Source organism: Elephas maximus, chromosome 3, assembly GCF_024166365.1.
Source record: "Elephas maximus indicus isolate mEleMax1 chromosome 3, mEleMax1 primary haplotype, whole genome shotgun sequence".
Taxonomy (NCBI): Eukaryota; Metazoa; Chordata; class Mammalia; order Proboscidea; family Elephantidae; genus Elephas; species Elephas maximus.
In genome coordinates this window covers 142636337-142659131 of record NC_064821.1, presented here as the reverse complement: position 1 = coordinate 142659131, position 22795 = coordinate 142636337, and the positions used below count along the sequence as shown (strand labels likewise).

The window sequence follows — 22795 nt, the reverse complement described above, 5'->3', positions numbered from 1 at the left end:
CTTAAAACCACAAGGAGCAATACTGAAATCAATCTTTAAATCATCTGACACATTTCTACTGCCCAGCTAAACTCCTTAGAACGGAGAGACCCTTTTAAAACGACTCATTGTATAGAGAACAGCTTAAAGAACGTAAGACAAGCACATTTTCAACAACTCAAACTCTTAAAACAGGTTTCATCCCAGACAGGTTTGGAGAAAAATGTGGAACAAAATTCAGTTTCACAAAAAAAGACTAGATTTGCTGGTCTGACAAAGGCTGGAAGAACCCCAGAGACTATGGCTCCCAGACACACTGCTAACTCAGAACTGAAGCCACTCCCGAAGTCCACCTTTCAACCAAAGATTAGACAGGCCTATAAATAAACAATAGCACAAGTGAGGAATGTCCTTCTTAGTTCAATCAAGCATAGGAAACCAAATGGGCAACACACGCCTAAAAGCGAAGACGAGAAGCCAGGAAGGGATGGAAAAACTGGATGAACGGACATAGAGAACCCAAGGTGCAAAGGGGGAGAGCACTGACACATTGCGGAGATTGCAACCAATGTCACGAAACAATCTGTGTATAAATTTTTGAATGAGAAACTAATTTGCACTGAAAACTTTCACCTAGAACACAAATTTTTTTTTTTTAATTTTAAATATAAGGCTTTGAAAGCCTTAGCAAACGAAGATAGCATTTCCACAAGATCTGTGGTGCCCAATCAATAAAAGGAGAAAAAAAAGAACTATTACTTATAACTCACCTAAAAAAAAAAACTACATGACTATGTCTATGCCTATATTGATTTATTGATAGATATCTTCTTTGGCTTCTACAAAGCTTAATTATTTTTCTTTGGATGCGTGACCGTCCTCCCTCCCCAGAGGCAATAGCAGTTATATAAAGGGTGCCCCCCAGCAATATCTTCTGTCATCTCTGCCAAGTCATAACCCAGGCTTTTTTTTTTCCTTCAAAATTCTCCTTAAAATTCATTTTCTTCATGTCATTTCTATTGTAGCCCAGTTTTCCAGATTTGGTATTTTATTATCTTGCTTTCTTAATATAGAAAATTCTCAATTATCTTCTGAAATAAATAGAAACCATACTATCAGTAACTCATAAACCACGTTCTATGTGACTAGAAACTCATTATGACTGAGTGGACAACAGAATGAATGAATCCCTTTTTTGTTCAGAATAAACTTTAAATGAGTTTATGGCTCCTGAATACTCACTAATTAATAATTCAAGGGATGGGCTTTGGCTCGTGATTGTGGGAGCAACAGCGTGTAGGCAGCAATTTGACTGTAAATATTTATCAAAATTATCAGTAGTCAAATAGTTAAAAGCTCGCAGCAGCTGCATACATTTTCCTTTAGTTATATAGTTTATTTAGTTTTATAGTCTAGTCTCAAATTATCCATGTTAATGGAGGGGAACAACATATTGAACAAAAGTGAACTCTTTTGAAACGATTTTTACTTGCTTTCAAATATGCAGATGTGGACATTATACCAGGTATCACTTCAAACTAAATAAAGAAGTTCCGTAAAGTTCCTGCTGAGGACAAGGAACGTGTCCAATATCCTATACTCACCTCCTTTGAAAAGTCTGTATACAAAGTCACCCCCGAAAAAATTCAAACTGTCTATAAAGAGCAAACCCACAAAATTAAAATCACTTTTCAAAGCATGTAGCCACCATTAATGAACTTTAGAGTACTAATTATTCCAATGTCAGTGATTGTCCCGATAATGTATTTTTTCTATACCTTTGTTTTTTAATGTTTGTCCTTTTTCCTGACAAGACGCTGTCAACTTGTGGCATGTTTATTATCTTACTACTATTAGTTTCCTTACTTAACAAATTATGCAGCTGAGGCTCAAAGAAGCTAGGTAACTTGCCCAAGATCCCATAGCTAAAAAAGGAGGAGAGGTAGACCTCAACCCCAAGCAATGAGCTCCATAGGCCAGGCTCTGAACCACATTCATGTGTCTAGGGGAAACAAAACAAATCTGAAAAAAAAAACCAAAACACTTTCTACTTCCCATGCACTTCTACCATTACTTCAGTGACAACAATTTCTGTGCACTAGGTTCTATGACCAAGTAACACTTTCTTGCTATGCATATCTTCCAGGCCAGGGGTATTCCAGCTTTGAGGTCTGGTGGCCTTCTGATAATTTTCCACGCTCCCAACCCTTCACACCCTGAAGTGATACTGGGTTGAGGCTAGCAATTAAGAAGCGAGCCCACCACAAGGCAACTTTGTTTATCTCAATAACTTTTTTCTTTCCCCCAGAAACAAAGACACATGTTTGGAAGCTTCACTAAAACCTGAGGCTCTGTAGCTCGTGGGGAAAATCAAATCACTACTATACTGGGCTGTCACGACCATCTTCTGTTCTTTTCACACTGACCATGTGAATATGTACTCTGTTTCATACCAATACATTTTTTAAAAGATGACTTACTTCTCTATGTATCTGAGGCTAAAGCAACTGTCACAATCAGATCAATCTCGAGACAATGGTTTTAATGGATTTGCTCAAGGAAGGCAAATCTAATACATGCATTACAATTTGACAGAAAACCAAGCTTTCGTAACTTATTCTGATTCTTCAACACAAAAATGAACCTTGGTGAGTCAATAGGATCGAGTGAGATATCTATGCTTGAGTGTGTTTCTCTAGGCTTAATGCATTTTTTCTCACTGCATTATATTTTAATGATTAATTTCACGGTATTTTAGCTCATGAACCATTGTACTACTTTGAGAGAAATGTAAGATACTATGTGTGATGAAAGATGTTGCTGACTAAAGTGTGTTGCATATGTGAAATACAAAAAACCTGAAAAGTGTGAATATCGTTCTTCTAGATTACAGTATGAGGCAGACTGGCCACACAAAATAAAGTCAGACTGAGCTGAGTGAAGTGTGAGTCATAAATGGTTTTGGATGAAAAACAGCACATGAAATTAAACTGGTCATTTAGTGTTTCATTGGGTCTTTCTCAGTGCAATGTGGGTAAGTACTGATTTCAAAGATAACTGCAAAAGAGATACAGAGAGAGAAAGAATTTAGGCAGAAAACAAATCATTTTGAGAAATTACAAGGGCCAAAAGCCACCCCCCATTCCACGCTCAGTAAACGATTTGTTTAAATCAAAGCCACAAGGGCTAAGAGCCAAATATGCAAATATGGGAAAAGAAAAATATATTTTACCCTGCCCACACATGAATTATCAGTGGGTTAAATACATCATGTTGATCAAAATCAACAAGTAAACTACAATCAAGAGAAACCGTAAGTTTCAGTAGAGATGACCACGTGCTAAGACTTGGGCTGTTGTTGCTAAAGTGAGTTTTTCAAACCATGTATGGAGTCTGCAGAAAATACTACTACCTTCCCCCAAACAGGGTACGAAGTTCCCTCAATCAAGGCAGGAACAAAACATGGCAAACGCAGCTATTCAGCAAACAGGTGGTTGTTAAACTTGTACTTAAGCCACCAAAAAGACCCAAGAAGGGAAAATTCCGTTGTCTCTAAAGAAAGCATACATTCCTTCCACCAGAGTAGGAGTCTGAAAACACAAACAAAAAACTAAAAAGCAATTAGTCTTAGCTCAGACGTGCTGACATTGGTTTAGTATGTCTAAAATCACTGTTCATCACCAAATGCTTCTCATCACATACATTAAAGGTACCAGAGAGAACTCAAAGGAAAATGGTCATTCTATTTCGGGTAAGACGGATGCCATTTTTACAGAAACAGAGTGCAAGAGGGAATTACAAACTGTTGGTAGGAGAGAAATACACAGTTTATTATGTTTTTCTGACTGCACTGCATTTTCCGTGTTCTCAATACTTTGCTACAGTCTTCCCTAGGTTAAATTATTTCACGAGCAATTCCTAGGGCTAGCGGGGAATGAAAGCTACAGCTAACACACAGATCTCCTTTAATTTCTATACTCCACCTTTACAAACAGGAGGATTCGGCAGTATTGGAGGTAAGGGCAGAGGACAGGTGTTCCCAAACAACATATACGGGGCGAGCAAGGCGGCGCGGGGGTAGATTGGGTGAGAAATGGGCGTTCTTATCCTCCAGAGTCCTCCTCTCGAACTCGTGTGCTTCTTCAGTCACCACCGCTCCGGGCAAGTGACAAGATAGGTTTCCGTAAACCCCCTCCGAAGTAATCAGACAGGTCTCAACCCAAAGAGCAGCCCCTTGCAGTCCCCGGGAAGTCCTCCACTTCTCTCCCCGCCTTTCCACAGGGACCCTAGCTCCGCAGATCTCCTACTGGGGCAAACTTTCCCGCGTCTCCGACTCTTTCCCTGGCCGGAGGCGGCCTCCCCGGCACAGACCAGCGGGGTCCCCCTCCCGTCCCAGGCGAGCCGGCGCGCAATCGGTACCTCGATGTCAGCCGCGTCCTTGCTAAGCACAGGGGCCATGGCAGTGCCTACTCTCTGGAGTCTCCGAGAGCCAGACGCCACCTGCGTCCTCCAGCCAGGAACCGAAGTGAAAGCTCCTTCCCGGAACTGGAGTAGAAATGGGAAAGCGGGGGCGGTGGCGCGGGGGCGGGGCGGCAGCCTGGCGGCGACACCCCCAGGCGGGGCTGCGCGCTCTAACCTGCGGTTCCGGCGCCCGCCGAGCGCGGAGCAGCGGGGGACGGAGCCAGGCCTCCCGTCGCCCCTCCCACCCTCATCCCGAGCCTCGCAGCGTGTTTTCCTCCTGCAGTTAGAAGGAAAGCTGGCCTAGAGCGCTCGCCCCGGGGCCTGGCTTTTGCTGTTAGAGCCGCGGAAGGCTGAGCTGGGTCCGCGCGGCCCAGATGTGAGGAATCCCTAGGGTTAATGCTGTTCGTTTGTTCCTGAATACCTTGCTACTCTGTCATAAACCTTTCAAGGAAAATATATTTTCATTAATTTAAATGGGGGAAAATATGGTGTATTCCAATCCATTTTTCACCAACAGAAAAAGATTTCAAGTGAACAATGAAAACAAGTATATATGTCATAAATAACAATTTGGAAGTAAATAAATACACTTTGTACATAAAATATAATATTGTTATTGTTGTTAGGTGCCATCTACAAGGTTCCGACTCTGTGTATAACAGAAGGAAACACTGCCCTGGTCCTGCGCCATCCTCACAATCATTGCTATGTTTGAGCCCATTGTTGCAGCCCATGTGTCAATCCATTTCTTTAAGGGCCTTCCTCTTTTTCGCTGACTCTCTACCTTACCAAGCATGATGTTCCTCTGCAGGGACTGGTCCTTCCTGATGACATGTCTAAAGTAGTCAGACAAAGTCTCGCTACCCTGGCTTCCAAGGAGAATTCTGGCTGTATTTCTTCTAAGACAGATTTGTTCGTCCTTCTGGCAATCCATGGTATAGTCAATATTCTTCGCCAACACCGTAATTGAAAGGCATCAATTCTTCTTTGATCTTCCTTATTCATTTGTCTCGCTTTTGCACGCGTATGAGGCAATTGAAAGTATTATGGCTTGGGTCAAGCCCAGCTTAATCCTCAAAGTGTCATCATTGCTTTTCAACACTTTACAGCGGTCTTTTGCAGCAGATTTGCCCAACACAGTATGTCGTTTGATTTCTTGACTGCCGCTTCCACGGGCATTAATGGTGGATTCAAGTAAAACGAAATCCTTGACAACTTCAATCTTTTCTCCATTTATCATGATGTTGCTTATTGGTCCAGTTTTGAGGATTTTTGTTTTCTTTATGTCGAGGAGTAATTTGTATTGAAGGCTGTATAGCCTTTGGTCTCATCAGTAAATTCTTTAAGTCCGCTTCCTTTGGGGCAAGCAAGATTGTGTCATCTGCATAGCGAGGGTTGTTAATGAATCCTCCTCCAATCCTGATGCCCCATTCTTCTTTATATAATCCAGCTTCTCGGATTAATTGCTCAGCATACAGATTGAGTAAATATGGTGAAAGGATACAGCCTTGACGCACACCTTTCCTGATTTTAAACCACGCGATATGCCCTTGTTCTGTTTGAATGATTGCCTGTAGTCTAGGTACAGGTTCCTTCTGAGCACAATTAAGTGTTCTGGAATTCCCATTACTCACAATGTTACCCATAATTTGTTATGATCCGCCCAGCCTAATGCCTTTGCGTAGTCAATAAAATGCAAGTAAACATCTTTATGATATTCTCTGCTTTCAGCCAAGGTCCATCTGACATCAGCAATGATATCCCTTGTTCTGTGACCTCTTCTGAATCAAGCTTGAATTCCTGGCAGTTCCCTCTTGATGTACTGCTGCAACTGTTTTTTGAATTATCTTCAGCAAAATTTTACTCTTGTGTGATATTAATGATATATTTGGTAATTTCCACAGTCTGTTGGATCACCTCACTCTGGAATAGGCACAAATATGGATCCCTTCTTGTCAGTTGACCAGGTAGCTGTCTTCCAAATTTCTTGGCATAGACCAGTGAGCACCTCCAGCACAACATTCATTTGTTGAAACATTTCAACTGGCATTCCATTCAGTTCCTGGAGCCTTGTTTTTCACCGATGCCTTCACTGTCACTTGGACTTCTTCCTTCGATTTGTTCTTGATCGGTTCTTGATCATGTGCTACTTCCCGAAATGGCTGGATGTTGACCAATTCCTTTTGGTACAGTGAATCTGTGTACTTCTTAACTTCCTGTGTTGTTCAATATTTTGCACAAAGAAGAGTCCTTCAAAATTGCACCTCAAGGCTCAAATTGTTCTTCAGTTTTTTAGCTTGAAAAATATAGTGTAGTGAAGGCTTATTTTCCTCACTTTAAGAGTAAGAGAAGATCTCAGGGAAGGTGGTGAGTGGTAGAGGAAGGGTGTGGAGGCGTTTCTATGAAAGATATTTCATTTCTACATCATTTTCTTCACCAGGTTTTCAACCGTTTTGCGCCCATGGTCATCTTGCACTCCAACTGCTTTTACAAATAAAATTATAGCACAGCAAAACACTTTTAAGTCAAATTGTTGTTGTTGTTTGTTGTCATGGAGTCATCCTCAAATCATGGCGACCCCAAGTATCCAGAGTAGAACTGCTCCACAGAGTTTTCAAGGCTGTAACCTTTTGGCAGCAGATTACCAGTCCTGTCTTCTGAGGCGCCTCTGCGTGGGTTAAAACTGCCAAATTTTCAGTTAGTAATTAAGAGCTGAACTGTTTGCACCACCCAGGGAACCTTTAGAGGTAAAAACCATCAGCACACCAAAATAAAGCCCACAATTTGCAGAAACATTGTCTTGCTGGCAACTGCCTTCAGGAACTACTCAGGGGTGAAGTAGTAGATGTTCTTTCATCCATCCAATAAAAATGAAGTCAGGGCATTGGCTAGATACTGTGCAGGATGTAAAATCAGGAGTCTTCCAAGAATTTACAGTCCAGGAGAGGAGAGAGAGGTGAGCTCAAATGTCTACAGCTAGAAGCAGCATGTAGTTAGTGCTCTGGGTACTACAAACTCAAGGTTGTATCTTTGCAGGACGATTGTTTGTAATGGCACTTAATAAAAGCTATTATTCAGGTATGTGAAGCCCTCTTCAAAAGTTGTTCTTTAAGTTTGGAGCCCTGGTGGCATAATGGTTAAGAGCTAGCTCGGCTGCTAACCAAAAGGTCAGCAGTTTGAATTCACCAGGTGCTCCTTGGAAACCCTATGCGGCAGTTCTACCCTTTCTTATAGGATCACTATGAGTCAGAATTGACTTGACAGCAATGGGTTTGGTTTTCTTTATGTTTTTGCTCTAGAGCTTGCTGGGTAAAAGGGGAATAATTTCACTGAGAGATGATGGTCCCAATCCAGAAAATATTCACCTTACTTGTGAGGCTATCTGGACTCCAGACCTCCAGGCTCCTCTCACCCCAAGTTAGATGCAGCCTTCTCTCTTCATCCATAACACTTTCTACTTACTGTTATTAAGGCCTTTTATCACCTTTCTTAATCCTCTAGGCTAGATTATCATCGTCTGAAGTCAAACATTTCCTCTTCATTGTTATTCTTTCATTAGTTCATTCATTATTTCATTCAGCAAATATTTAGTGAGAATCTTTAATGGGCCAGACACTGGGTTACATTCTCTAGATATAGTCTTCGAGAATACACATCACTCTTACAAAGCTGATACCCAAAGTATACAAGTAAACAAAATAACAAGAGACTGTGAGCCCTGCTTAAAATATAAAAAAAGAATATGACAGAATAACTGGGGCATGGAGTACCTGGGTGGCAAAAATACTTAAGGGCGCTGCTATTAATCAAAAGGTTGGCAGTTAGAATCCTCACAAAGGTGCCTCTGAAGAAAGGCTTGGTTATATGCTTCCAAAAGATCACAGCCATTGAAAAACCTATAGAGTGCAGTTCTACTCTGAAACACATGGGGCCTCCATGAGTTGGAATCGACTAGGTGGCAAGCGGTGTTTTAGTATGGGTGCTCACCACATTGGGTGTTTGCAGAAGGCCTCTCTGAACAAGCTATCCCGTTATCTTCCAGAACCTAACACTAGCAAATGTATACATTTTTCTTTAATCAAGTAGTAGTTTTAAGAGAAATTAGAAAGTTAAATAGAAAATTTGGAATTATCCTACCAAAAATAACAACAACGAAAAAAAACCCCAAACTTGTTGCTGTCGAGTCAATTCTGACTCATAGTGATCATGTAGGACAGAGTAGAACTGCCTCCCCATAGCGTTTCCAAGGAGTGGCTGGTGGCTTTGAACTGCCACCCACATTTAATCTGTTCTCAAGCTCTCAGGTTTCAACCCCCTAAAAAAATCTTGAATCTTTCTTCCTTTCTTCTCTTCACTGCATTCATCAAGGTCCAAGCCACTGGTATTCCAGCTTCTACTCTTGCCCCTCTCCACTCTAGACTGAGCTTTAAAAACTATTAATTGTTTCATTCCGCCACACCCCTAACTCCAAGATAAATCCTTCAGTGGTTGCCACTGCTGTCAGAATAAAATACAAATTCATTAGAGTGACCTCTGAACAACCTACCCCTCCTCCCCCTCCAGCCTCATTGAGGGTCACTCTCACCCTCACTCATTACATTTCAACCACAAAGCAATCTTTCCATAGTCCAACCACTTTTCTCACTTTGCTCCATGCCCACCACACAGGACACTCTTTTCTACCTTCCGCTTGTTTAGATCTCAGAGAAGCCTTACCTACCCCACCTCTACCATCAACTAAATTAGATCCACCCTGTCTCTGTTGTTCTCTTTCTTGAGGCCTTTTTTATCCCTTATTTATAACCTTATCAAATATTATTTGTTTATTTATTTGAGAGCGGCTTGCTTAATATGTCTCATTTAGAACATAAGCTTCAGGAAGAGATAGCCCATGTCTGGCTTGTTTCTTTCCTGGATACCCAACTCCTAACTGAAATGTAGGAGACCAAGAATACTCAGTAAATGAACACAGTAGATACCGAGTTGCCTGATGCCCTAAGCAGTTCATTTTAGTTCACTTTACCATGTATTCTTCTCAGTGCTCCACTTCTTGCTGAGAAATAAATCATAATATCTCAGTGAATATCTAATTAAAATCTGTCATGTCAACTACTTCCCTTTTCATGGAATAATGTTTCAATTTTCAAAATGCCTCTTAATGAACTATTTCATCTGTCTATAACCGTATCTTACCCACCTTCAAAGCTCCCTTCCCAGTTATTTATACACTCTTAGATATACACTATCACCATTCTTTCTCCAATTTTATCAGTAAGGTTCAGTGTTCGATTTCCTAACCTTCAGGGACATAGACTTTTGTGCTTTTGCAGGTTTCACTATAATACAAATCTTTTATCGGTTAGTAATCCATACTTCCAATTTAGCCTTAAGGGTTGGGCGTTTGGTTCCATATTTATTTTCTTTGATTATTATTCTTCCAAACCACTATAGAGGATAAGTAAAAAATATGCTGTCTTAGCAAAGATGAGCATTTCATCAGTGACGGTCAACAATCAAATCTAAAATTCAAATGCTATTTTACCACCTTCCCTCCCCCAATCTCACCAAACAGATGCATTCTTGTTCTAAGATATTTAGTTAAGGCATCTAATCATACCGCTCAAATGCCACACCTATATTCTGTGATCAATGATTGAATCTAGTAATATTTTAAATTCATTGAAATTCCACATTAAACACAGTTGTACCTGTAAATAATCCAAGCTGTTCAAAGCTTACCACAAATGCATTCACACCACACTTTTTAAAAGTTGTAAATTATGATGGCATTTGTCAAGCTGTCCCTCCATCTGGAAGCATAGTCAAATATCAGGTGTTCCACATTAATTTTTTGTAGGCTTTGGAGAGATAGCTCATCTAATAGTGTGCCAATTTACCAAAATGCATCTCAGCCTAATCATTAACGTTACTCAAATGAATATTACCATAGTCAAAAGCAAGGCCTATGAGTCATCTTTAATTTTACAGTTGAAAAGTTATTCAATAGCACAAATTTAGAAACACAATAAAAATTCACATTTCCATATGCCTTCATTTTTCCCCCTGTAGCCTAGCATTAAGTAAAAAATTTTTTACAGACACTTAACTCCTTGCCTAGGCAAATTTCCCCCAACAAGTCAAAGACTTTGATCATGAGACCTATGATTTTGCTCATCTGATTTTCTAGGCCCAACTTAATACCTATCCAAACTGACCAAGAAGATAAGGACAAACAATCTTTTGGGTTCGAATATTTCCAGTATTCCTATTAAAAAAGATCATCAGTTTTATGTCTGGTAATATTTTATAGAATAAACTAAATATGATTTACTCATTTAAATATGCTATATATCCTGTATATGTACATATACATGTGAATGCTACATATAAGCATATATATTATGTTGTTGTAGTTTTTATTAAGTGCCATCAAGTAGATTCTGACTCATAGCGACCCTATGTAAAACAGAACAAAACACTGCCAGGTCCTGTGCCATCCTATCATTGCGATGTTTGAGCCCATCTTTGCAGCCACTATGTCAATCTGTCTCCTTGAGGGTCTTCCTCTCTTTTTTGGACCCTCAACTTTACCAAGCATGATGTTCTGCTCCAGGGACTAGTCCCTCCTGATAACATGTCAAAAGTACATAAAACAAAGTCTCATCATCCTTGCTTCTAAGGAGTGTTCTGGCTGTACTTCAAAGACAGATTCGTTCATTCTTCTGTCAGCCTATGGTACACTCAATATTCTTTGCCAACACCACCATTTAAAGCCATCAATTCTTCTTCGGGCTTCTTTATTCATTGCCTGGCTTTTTGCATGCATATGAGGTGACTGAATTTTATGAGGTGATTGAAAATACCATCGCTTGGGTTAGGCACACCTTAGTCCTCAAAGTGACTGACATCTTTGCTTTTTAACATTTTAAAGAAGTCTTTTGCAGCAGATTTGCCCAATGCAATGTGTCATTTGTTTCTTGACTGCTGCTTCCACGTGTGTTGATTGTGAATCCAAGGAAAACGAAATCCTCGATAACTTCAGTCTTTTCTCTGTTTATCATGATGTTGCTTATTGGTCCAGATGTGAGGATTTTTGCTTTCTTTATGTCCAGGTGTAATCCAGACTGCAGTCTGCAGTCTTTGATCTTCATCAGTAAGTGCTTCACGTCACCTTAAATTTTAGCAAGCAATGCTGTGTCATCTGCATATCTCAGGTTGTTAATGAATCTTCCTCCAACCCTAATGCTATGTTCTTCTTCATAGAGCCCAGCTTATTGGATCATTGGCTCAGCATACAGCTTTCTGCATTCTGTTGGATCACTTTCTTTGGAATGAGCACGTATATGGGTTTCTCCCAGTCAGTTGGCCAGGTAGCGGTCTTCCAAATTTCTTGGCATAGATGGAGTGGGCGCTTCCTGCCTTGCATCCTTTCGTTGATACATCTCAATTTGTATCCTTCAGTTCCTGAAGCCTTGTTTTTTTGCCAATGCCTTCAGTGCAGCTTAGACTTCTTCCTTTAATACCATTATGTAAGTATATATTATGTAAATTCCATGAAATGCAAAGAAGCACAGATAACATAAAGCCAAAAAAAAACAAACCCATTGCCGTCGAGTCGGTTCTGACTTATAGCGACCCTATAGGACAGAGTAGAACAGCCCCATTGAGTTTCCAAGAAGTGCTGGGCAGATTTGAACTACCAACCCTTTGGTTAGCAGCTGTAGCACTTAACCACTACGCCACCAGGGTTTCCACAGATAACATGGAGAAACTAAAACTCCCTCTCAAGATTTGTTCCACAATTATTTATTGAGTGCTATGTTTTTTATTGTTTGGTGGGAAACAGTTTGAATCCACCAGGCGCTCCTTGGAAAACCTGTGGGGCAGTTCTAACTCTGTCCTGTAGGGTCACTATGAGTCAGAATTGACTCGATGACAATAGGTTTGTTTTTTTTTATTGTTTGGTGGTTAAGAGCTCGTCTGCTAACCAAAGGTGGAATCCACCAGCTACTCCTTGTAAACCCTGTGGGGAAGTTCTACTCTGTCCTATAGGGTAGCTATGAGTCAGAATTGACTCAATGGCAAGGGTAAAATTTCAGGCACTGTGATAAGCATAAATGATACCTCAATGGACAATACGGTGGGCAACGGGTTTAGTGGATAAGAAAGACATTATCTCTGTGGTCACAAACCTTAAGCTATTAGCTGAAAAACACAATTGCCATTAGTGATTTTGAGTAAGTAGCTTAACTGAGGGACCCCGGTGGAGCAGCGGTTAAGCGTTTGGTTACTAAATCAAAAGGTCAGCAGTTCGAATCTACCAGCCACTCCTTGGAAACCCTATGGGCAGTTCTACTCTGTCCTATGGGCCACTATGAGTCAAATGGATGGCAACGGGTTTTTTTTTTTTTTCTTTTTTTCAGTTTAACTGAATGGGGCTATTGTGAGAACCAAATGTCAGAATGTATGCAACAGTATTTTACAAATTGCAAAATGCCATACAATGTTCGTAAAATATTAAAAATTTAAAGATATAATTCTGTAATGCTCACCCTCTGGAAAAAAATTCCGTTAAGGTATCATTGACTATGAAAGCTTTTGGGTACAATGTGGTTGGAGTTGGAGGTTTATAGACTTCTCTGACTGAAAGCGGTGAAAAAATATCCTCCGGAATCAGTATTTCCTGAAAGAATTTCCCTCATTACTTAGAAGCCTTCTCCTCAAGCTTGTTGCTTATCTCTCACCATCAAAAAGTCAAAAACAGTTTCAGCATCTGGCATTTAAAGCTGTCTATTTATTTTCTTGCTGCAATTTTACTGTTTCATAGTTACAAGTTCATTTATATCTGAGACTGAGTGGGAACCTTCAATAAATTATTTATTGTTCCCCTGGTCATCTGTAGTGAATTCTGTGCTGAGTCTCTCAGATACCCACCCCATGGCTCAACCTATTCAAGATTGAGGCACTCATTTCCCTAGTTGCTGGGAGTGTTGGTGGCTAAGAGTTAGTTCTCTGTGAATCTCTCTCTGGAAATTGCCCCTGGCAGAAGACAGCCATCTAACTAAACGTCCATGCCCCTCCCAAGGGTATGAGACATCCAATAACTGGTTGATGTGGAGGCATAGAAGCCGAGCCCTAGCTTCAATTCAAGACAGCTTTGCAGGAGCATTACAACTTCAGAGGCCCCTGGAGGGCTCATCTCAGACATTTGTTGTGAACGCAATAAATTCAACTTCTCCCTTTGTCCATACTGCTTCATTTCCATTTTTCCTACAGGCCTTCATCCATACTGCACATCCCAGTGAACTCCCTGCTTGCACATTTCTATCTCAGATTCTGCTTCCCAGGGGAACTAAGCTGCATTATCAACACTGGATATTATTTAACTCATAGAATATACTGCATGTAAAGTGTGCCTACTTAGTAATCCTCAAAAATTGAATCAGATGAAATATTCTCACCATTTCAATATCTTACATATTTTGAGGTAAAAAAAAAAATTTTTTTCCCACTATATTTGTTCACCACTCATTTACATGACAAATAATTGTGTGCCCACTATGTGCTAGGCCCACTGAAAAATAATAGAGGTATCATGAAAAGCCCCATTACCAGTGGAGTCAATTCCAACTCATAGTGGCCTATACCGCCCCACAGAGTTTTCAAGAAGCGGCTGGTGGATTCAAACTGCTGACCCTTATGGTTAGAAGCTGTAGCTCTTAACCACTGAGCCACTGGGGCTCCAGAGGTACCTTGGTGAGTGGTTAAGTGCTTGGTAGCTAACCAAAAGGTCGGTGGTTCAAACCTACCCTGCTACTCCCAGGGAGAAAAGACTGGGCCATCTGCCCGCATAAAGATTGATGTTGTTGTTGTGTGTCATCGAGTCGATTCTGACTCATAACAATTCTATTAAAAAAAAACAAAAAACATTGCACCAAGTAAACTCTGACTCATAGCAACCCTATATAGAACAGAGTAAAGCTGCCCATACAGTTTCCTAAGCTGTAATCTTTTGGGGAGGAGCCCTGGTGGTGCAGTGGTTGAAGATGGGCTACAAAAAAAAAAAAAAAAAAAAGGCAGCAGTTCAAATCCACCAGCTGCTCCTTGGAAACCCTATGGGGCAGTTCTACTCTGTCCTATACGTGACCTATCTACAAGGCATATGTAATCTAGCTACTTGTTGCTTCTCTCCCCCTAAGACTTGCTGTTCTTGTTCATGCCATCACCATACAGGTTTTTCCATTTGTTGTTCCCTCTGCCTGCAATGATACTGCACCAGATGGCCTGACGGGCAGCCCTCAATGGCTTCAAGCATTTGCTTAAATGTCACCTCCTCAAGGCCTTCTTTGGCCACCACATTTTAAAGTGCAACTTTCATTTCGCACATTCATTGTGCCCCCTTCCTTGCTTTATTTTTCTCCATATCACTTACTACAAGCTCATGTTCTATTTGTTTTAATTATGTGTTTGTTTATTTCTGCCTCCTCGGACTGGAAGGTAGGATTCACATGAGCGGGGTTGTTTTTCTGTTTTGTTCCCTGCCGTATCCCCAGTGTCTGGACCAGTGCCTGGCATATTGCAGGTGCTCAATAAATATATTTTATGAATGCATGAAACATCTAATAGGTTGCAATCCTTTACCATTTTTTCAAGCTTCCATACTAGAACTTAATATTGAACATTTTTTTATTTATTGAACATTTATGGATTTGTCTCATGCATAAGGAGCTCTGGTGGCATAGAGGTTAAGAGCTTGGCTGCTAACCAAAAGATTGGTGGTTCAACTCCACCATCCACTCATTGCAAACCCTATGGTGCAGTTTCTACTTTGGCCTGTAGAGTTGCTATGAGTCAGAATTGACTCGACAGCAACTGGCTTGGTGTGCTCACCCACAAAAGAGAATTGTTCAAGGGCAAGCACTATGTCTTATTCATCTCTGAATCCCTCAGCTTACATGCTGTACACAGCAAAGAGCTGTGTTCTAAATATTTGCTGACTGAAAGAACTAGTGGATTAAAAGTCAACATGTTTGTGCACTTCCTGAACGGTACCCACCCCAGTGCGTCTTTTGATGTATAAAAATTGAAGTTTACCATGTATGTCAATCAGAAAAACACTAAGCTAGGAGCTTACTCTGAAACATGTTTCCTGTTCTCCTTCTTGTCTTAGTAGCTCAACAATATTAGATAATCACAATACCAAAAAACCAAACCAAGTGCCGTTGAGTCGATTCCAACTCATAGTGACCCTATAGGACAGAGTAGAACTGCGCCATAGAGTTTCTAAGGAGCACCTGGCAGATTCAAACTGCCAACCCTTTGGTTAGCAGCCGTAGCACTTACCACTACGCCACCAGAGTTTCCGATAATCACAATAATCCCTGCAAAATATCTATAGTATTTTCAATAAATTTGAAACTATTTTCCATTTATTTTTTGTCTTGAACATATTCAAAGAGTTTCATTAGTTTTGTTTTTTCAAAGATCCTGATAGTCTCTTCTCTATATATTGAAAATGTTATCAAATATGCATGTTTTTAATTTGCATCTGATTTGCAGAGTGCAAGGGAAAGATGATTTGGTAGAGTGTATCTTAGGCAGAATAACCATACCTGAAGTACTTGAACATTTTTAGAGGAACTGATATATTACATGTTTGTGCCATTGTATGTGTGGCACACACATATACACACATACTTATACCAATATATGATATTGTTGCATCTATGCTATAAATGCATAGTAAAAAATTTTTATTATGTAAATGACATATTAATATTATATTGGTAATTGTTAAGGGAGATTTTGACAGTTGACTCGTGTTTATACAACTGATTTTCTTCTGGTATGTCTGTGAACAAAGAGCTTTAGATGCTTTTGTAATGTATTCACCTTTCTTTTTTTCTGTCCAGCAGACTTTTAAAAAAAGAGAGAAAAATGTTTGTGAAATTATAGTTAGTGGTGAAATTCTAGTCCCTGCAAAATATATTTAGTATCCTATATTTTTGTCTTTTCATTCTTGCCAGTCATGGAAACTTATATTTTATTCAATGAAGAAAAAATATTAGGTTTTTTGCAGTTAATGTTGTTTTAACAGGAAAAGTGTTCACTGATTTCATCTAGTAGTTTTCTTCTCAGAATTTTTAAATCTTGACACAACTTGGCAAAATATTGTTAATACCATCAGGGCTACAACCTAGTTACGAATTTACAAGTTGCATTAAACGAAGCAGATACTGTTAAAGTCATCTCATTTGAAGTTTCTATGCAACTGTTATTTGTTTGATTTTTGAGATTAGAAAGCCAAGAGGAAATTTGAGTTTTGTTCCCATCTTTGTTGGGGAGGTGGGGGAGATGAAAGGTGAATTTAGTATTATGCTGAAGTACCTCAGTTTGTTTAACGACTACCTGCTGAATATAGATAAAAGCTTTAACTTAGTGTGGTATGCAGCTTTAAATGTAATCTTTTAAAAGACTTTAATAATTAAATGCAATAGTATTTATCAAATCATCTTCTTGGCAGGAAATCCTTTTAAAACCAAGAATTTAAAATTTAGGATTTAAATTGCAAGACAAACCATTATTGGCAAGCTCTAAGAATCTACCACTCAGTACACTTTTGCTCAAGATGAGTCATTACTGAACCAGTAAATTCAACTGGTCCATCCTGTTTTAGACTTCAATTTAAAGTGCTCCCTGTAGTTTTTTTCTTCTTCATTGCTATTTTTATTGGGGGGCTAGGGGTTGTTGATTAGCATGACTCCTCCAAGTAGCACAAATACATTTCACAATGTGATCTTTGATAAATATCCAAATAGATTTTAAAACTGAGTAAATTGAACTGCTTTTTTTTTTTTAATCAAGTCTCATAATTTATTCCCACCATCTGTGTCACGCACACACAGAAGTTTGTTTCTTCAGGACCTTATGATATTTCTTGTCCTCTGCAGCACCACCTTTAGGATAGAATAACGTTAACATATTTTGGAATTGACTTTGGCCCCCTGAAGAAAAGAATACATCTTTCAGTCGAGAAGCATTTTTCAGCATAACTGTTTGCAATTTGGAGATTAAAAATGTGGAACCAAAAGCATTCTTTTGGCATCATACTTTCTATTTAAAGGCCACCAAATGTTTCTTTCTGAGAGATTGTACTGAGCGGTTAGGATCTTGGCATCCACTATTGTTGTAGGGAAAGATTTTCCTGGCCCACACTTGTTGTAGCCGATAATGAATGACGAGAATATATGGACAGAGCCACCTTCCCATCTGTACGAGCCTTAACTATCATTGATCGTTGTGTCGCGTCCTCTGATGAACCATGCATGCTTAATCATTAATTTCACCTAAAACTCCAGTGCCTAGCTCTTTAATTTCACCTAGAGCTAATAAAAACAGCTGACTTTATATGCCCAGGATATTACACATATAATTTTTTGTTTAATCACGGCAAGAATTTGAATTTAAAGATAGAGAAACAGACACATTTTAATAGATTTTCTAATACCTGATTTCTTTTTGGAGGACTTCTTAAAACATTAAAAATTTGTGATTTTTGTGTGTTTGTTTTAGATGAAATGACTATTATAATAGGCTACTTATTTTTTAAAAAATATTTTGTGTTTAAAGTGAGAGTTTACACAGGAAATTAGGTTCCCGTTTAACAATTTCTACACAAATTATTCAGTGATATTGGTTACATTTTTCACAATATGTTATTATTCTCATTCATTCCCTTCTGGTTGTACCATTTCCAGTACTCTAGTTTCTCTGTCCCCTTACCTTCTCATCCTTGCTTTAGAGTAGTTTTTGATCCCTTGGTATCATGCACTTTATCTTGTTTTTTTTTTTAAAGAAGCTCATTATTCACAGGTGATATTCTTTTTTGGGTGTTTTGAAGTCAGTGTAATTTATGCAGTGAATTTTATTTTTCTTTAGGGAAAAAGATGCTAACTTTTTTAGTTCCTATTTTGCTAGGCAGTGTGTTAGACTCTACATTTCTAATTTAAATTATCACAAAATAATGAAAACTGAGGCTTAGTGAGGTTAACAAGATTGATGGGCCACAGATGATGGATTCTTGCTCAGGATCCTTTCCTTTAATACACCTCCCATTTGACTATTATGCCATCAGATAGAGTAACAGGAGCCTTATGTTTCCCTACAAGAAGGCCTGGTGGGGCAAACAATTAAGCACTTGGCTGTTAACCAAAAGTTTGGTGGTTCAAACCCCCCCAGTGGTATGCTGTAGAAAAACCTGGAGATCTGCTTCCATAAAGATTTCAACCCAGGAAATCCTATGAGGCAATTCTACTCTGTCACATGGGGTCACTATGAGAAGGAATCAACAAGATAACATTTAACAACATGTTTCCCTACAGCAGGATCTATCTATCCATACTATGTCTATGACCTACAGTAATTCCGATGTTGGGGAAATGGTCATATTTATGTCAGTTTTTTATGTGCTACAATGAGAAATGAATGTGTGTGTACAATATGTATGTGTGTATATATATATGGAGTCCTGGTGGTGCAGTGGTTAAGTGATATATATATATATATATATATATATATATATAGACATACACACGACTTAAGTATATATATATCACTTAATATATATGTATATATATACACATAACCCATTGGTGCTGAGTCAATTTCAACTCATAGCGACACTATAGGAAAGAGTAGAACTGCCCCATAAGGTTGCTGAGGCTGTAAACTTTACAAAAGCGGACTGCCACATCTTTCTCTCACAGAGTGGCTGGTAGGTTCCAACTGCCAGCCTTTCAGTTAGCAGCCAAGCGATTAACCACTGCACCACCAGGGCTTCTCTCTGTATACATATATCAATACATATATAACACGTATAGTGAAGCCCATACCTATGTGATAACTCTAACAGATTTCCACAAAAACATGTGTTGAATACTGTCATCTTTCTCCCTTCATTTGAACTATGTTAAATTGTTAAACATGGAACACACATTTCTAAACAACTCACGTGACATATTGTACAAAAAGCAAGTAATAACTTTAAAGTAGATTGTTTTGAGAACAGGAAAAAAAATTGAAGTGATAGAAGTAGAGAAAAGATTAAAGAAGTTGCAATCATTTATCCTAGGGAAGATAAAACTTGCTAAGTTTGAATAAACTATTCTTTTTAACTAGATTTTTTATAAGAGTAATGAGCAGTTGTTTTCTACTTTGACATCAGATCAGGGAGAGTTTAATAAAGCACGAGAGAGTTTAATTGGATGTGTATATCACCATATATATTTTAAAAAAACCTCTCTATGTCAGAGTGATAAAATATTAGCATGGATGAGACTACTTGACAGCAGCTAACAACAATGACAAAAACTAAGGAACATATGAAGTCTTTATACCTGTAAATCTACACAAAGAATATAAACAATCACTTATTCCAGCCCTAAAAAGGCAAGCTGTAGGCAGCTGATCTCAAGTGATCCTTTCTAATTTTTTGTTTTTATAGACATCGTAACACTTTTTTTCTTCCACCTTTCCTGACCATTTGTGATAAAAATATCTTGAAGTGGACCCAGTTTCTGGCTTTAGTTTTAAACACATCTGATTATAAGATTATTAACTGCATCTTCTCATTTACATTCAGTTATCAAAAAGTGAAAACAGTGCTGTATCAGATAGTTTATCAGGAATATTGCTGATATCGAAGTAGGTCAAATTTATAATACATCCCTTGGCACACATATAGGAACCAGATGGTTGAAAACATAAATAAGTAATAATACTCCCTTGTTCAAAACTTATCAATGATTGCTCATTAAAATTAAAGAGCCACATTCTTAGCATGGTCTACAAGGCCCAACATGATCTGAACCTCCCTCCCTACCTCTAATCTCATCTCCTTGCCATTCTACTCCAGCTCATGTTTCTTCAGCCACTCTGGCCTTACTATTTTTCCAACATACCAAGTTCTGGGTTGATACCAAAATGACACAGAGCAGGCAGCCATTCAATGATCAATCTTGGATAAGCTATTCCAGGCACAGGGAACAGCGAGCACAAAAAGCAAAGGCTTTGTGTTCTCTCTCTGACAATTTCTCTTAAACACACACACACACATACATGCATAGGCACACCCATATTATCTCCTGATCATTTTTTCTTCCCTGCATATGCACTGACATTGTGTCTGTTTTCATATACGTGTTTATTGTCAGCTTCATCTGTGTCATGAGTACTGTGAGTCAAGGACTGTTTTCTTATTCTCTGTTGTACTCCCTGCATCTAGAATAGTGTCTGGCACATGATGGACATTTAATAAATCAATTTTTCACTTTACTTTCAATTTAGAAGTAGACACTACTTCCATAATGCCACAATCTGATGACAAAAAATATTGTTTACAGTCATGACTATAGGCAAAGTCAGTGTATTTGTAACTAATACTATCTCTTTATTTATACAGTTTGTCATCATGGAAAGAAAGCAGTAGTCTAAAGGTGAAGTAGGAAGTACAATTTGCAAAAATCAAAGCATTTAGCCCCGGGGCAGGGATAAGAAGGCAGGTGGGGACGGGAAAGCTGGTAATGGGGAACGAAGGGTCAAGAAGGGGAGAGTGTCGACAAGTCTTGGGATTAGCAACCGACGTCACAAAACAATATGTGTGTTAATTGTTTAACGAGAAAGTTGTTTTCTCCGTAAACCTTCATCTAAAGCACAATAAAAATAAAAAAAATCACACCATTTATTCTTTCTAAAACCAAATCAAGGCTTATCGTCTTAGGATAAAAATATGTTATTCAAAAAATTAGAGTGAACTTCTTTTCTTCACATAAGAAAACATTTTTTGCTTGAAAAACGTGATTCTCTCTCCGATGTCAGAAGAATTTATTCCATTTCCTACCCGAGAATTTCATTGCCATTTGCATGTTGCCTAGAATACAAATTGTACTTAGTAATCAATCAGTGTTTAATTGCCGCTCAAGTAAACCCTTGTAATCAGACTTGCTATAAAAATGTTAAGGTGTGCAGAAAGCATAAGGTGGCATTTTTCCCCTCCTTCTTATTATGCCTGTGTAACTTCCATTAATACTAATAGGAGGCACAGCTGGTTGTCAACAGGAGATTGCAGGTTGCTGTTTAAATCATATTTTATTTTTATACCTTGGCAAGATTTATGTATTGAAATCAGGTGGCCAGATTTTGCTGTTGTTAAGAAAGCTTTTACTCTGAAAGAATGAGATTAGGGGGAAAATTGAGTCTCATATTTTTTATTTTAGGAATAAAAAGACTAGAAATCCAAGCAGCAGCTTGTCCTTATACAGCAAGTCTGTCTTATTCTTTAGCACCAGCTGGAGTTCCATTTCTAATTTGCTGTGAAGAATTAAGTGATTTGAGACCCATACCCTGGAGTATTTGACCTCCAATGTCAACCAGCTAGCTTGCAATTCCCTTGGCTGGAAAGTTTCTCTAAAATTGATTTGAACTAACATCAGTTAAAATACTCTGCAATATACTAGTAAATATCATTGCAAATCTGAGTATGACTTTATAGCCATGAAAATAAACACACTGTAGAATATTAAGGAAAAGAGTTCAGTAAACATGGAGAGCCCTGGTGATGAGAAATGTGATAATAGAACCTTTCAACTCAAGGTCATCAGCTTGAGTCTGGCACAGTTGGGTGCCTTTACTGGCTGAAGATGGTTGTTTGCAGCACATACAAACGGTATAGTTCTCTCAAGCTCACTTCTTTGTGGTCAGGTTCATTTGTCATAAAACAACTCTTCCTGTTATTCTCAACTGCCACCTTGTTGACAATCCTAGAGGAGAATAGATGGATTAATCAGGACAAAGTTAGGGCAGTACTTTCATTGCCCCAAGCATAACCCATCAGGGCTCCTTGCTGGAAGGAATAATAGGTAATAATAATAGTAGTAGAAAGCTATTGTGGGTGGTAGAACTTCAAGAAGTTATTCGCCCGCATACTTTCTCTTCATTTCCCCCTTCCCCAGCTTCCACTTCAATTAATTAGCCCATTCCATGGATTCATATCCTGATCCTCACCCCAAAATCTCACCTAGTTGCTCATCCAAGAAGCACCACCTTCTGACAACTTATAGCTCTGGTTTCTGTTGTTTGTCACTGCCTAGCTACGTGCCCTAAACCATGAAGAGTGAAATAAAACTTTGTAACCCAGGAAATCCCTATCCACTTGGTATGACAAAATGGATGGAAGAGAAAGTGGATGGAAGGAACTCTTGATCTGTTGCCAGGTGTGGGGTGATATGAAAAGGTGCATTCTGAGAATCCATCTTTGGAAAATCAGGTGGCAATTATCTTTCATAGTCCGTTTTTCCAT

At 39.0% G+C, this 22795-nt stretch overlaps 1 protein-coding gene across 1 annotated transcript in view; it reads right to left on the bottom strand.

Annotated features, from left to right (window-relative positions):
* The window catches only part of DPYD (dihydropyrimidine dehydrogenase), a 981230-nt gene extending 976681 nt beyond the window's left edge, over nucleotides 1-4549 (bottom strand). The window contains exon 1 of the mRNA XM_049875731.1: nucleotides 4399-4549. Within this exon, the coding sequence (XP_049731688.1) occupies nucleotides 4399-4437 (39 nt within the window). The 5' untranslated portion in view covers nucleotides 4438-4549. The remainder of the gene's footprint in view (nucleotides 1-4398) is intronic.
* Nucleotides 4550-22795: the final 18246 nt, after the last annotated feature.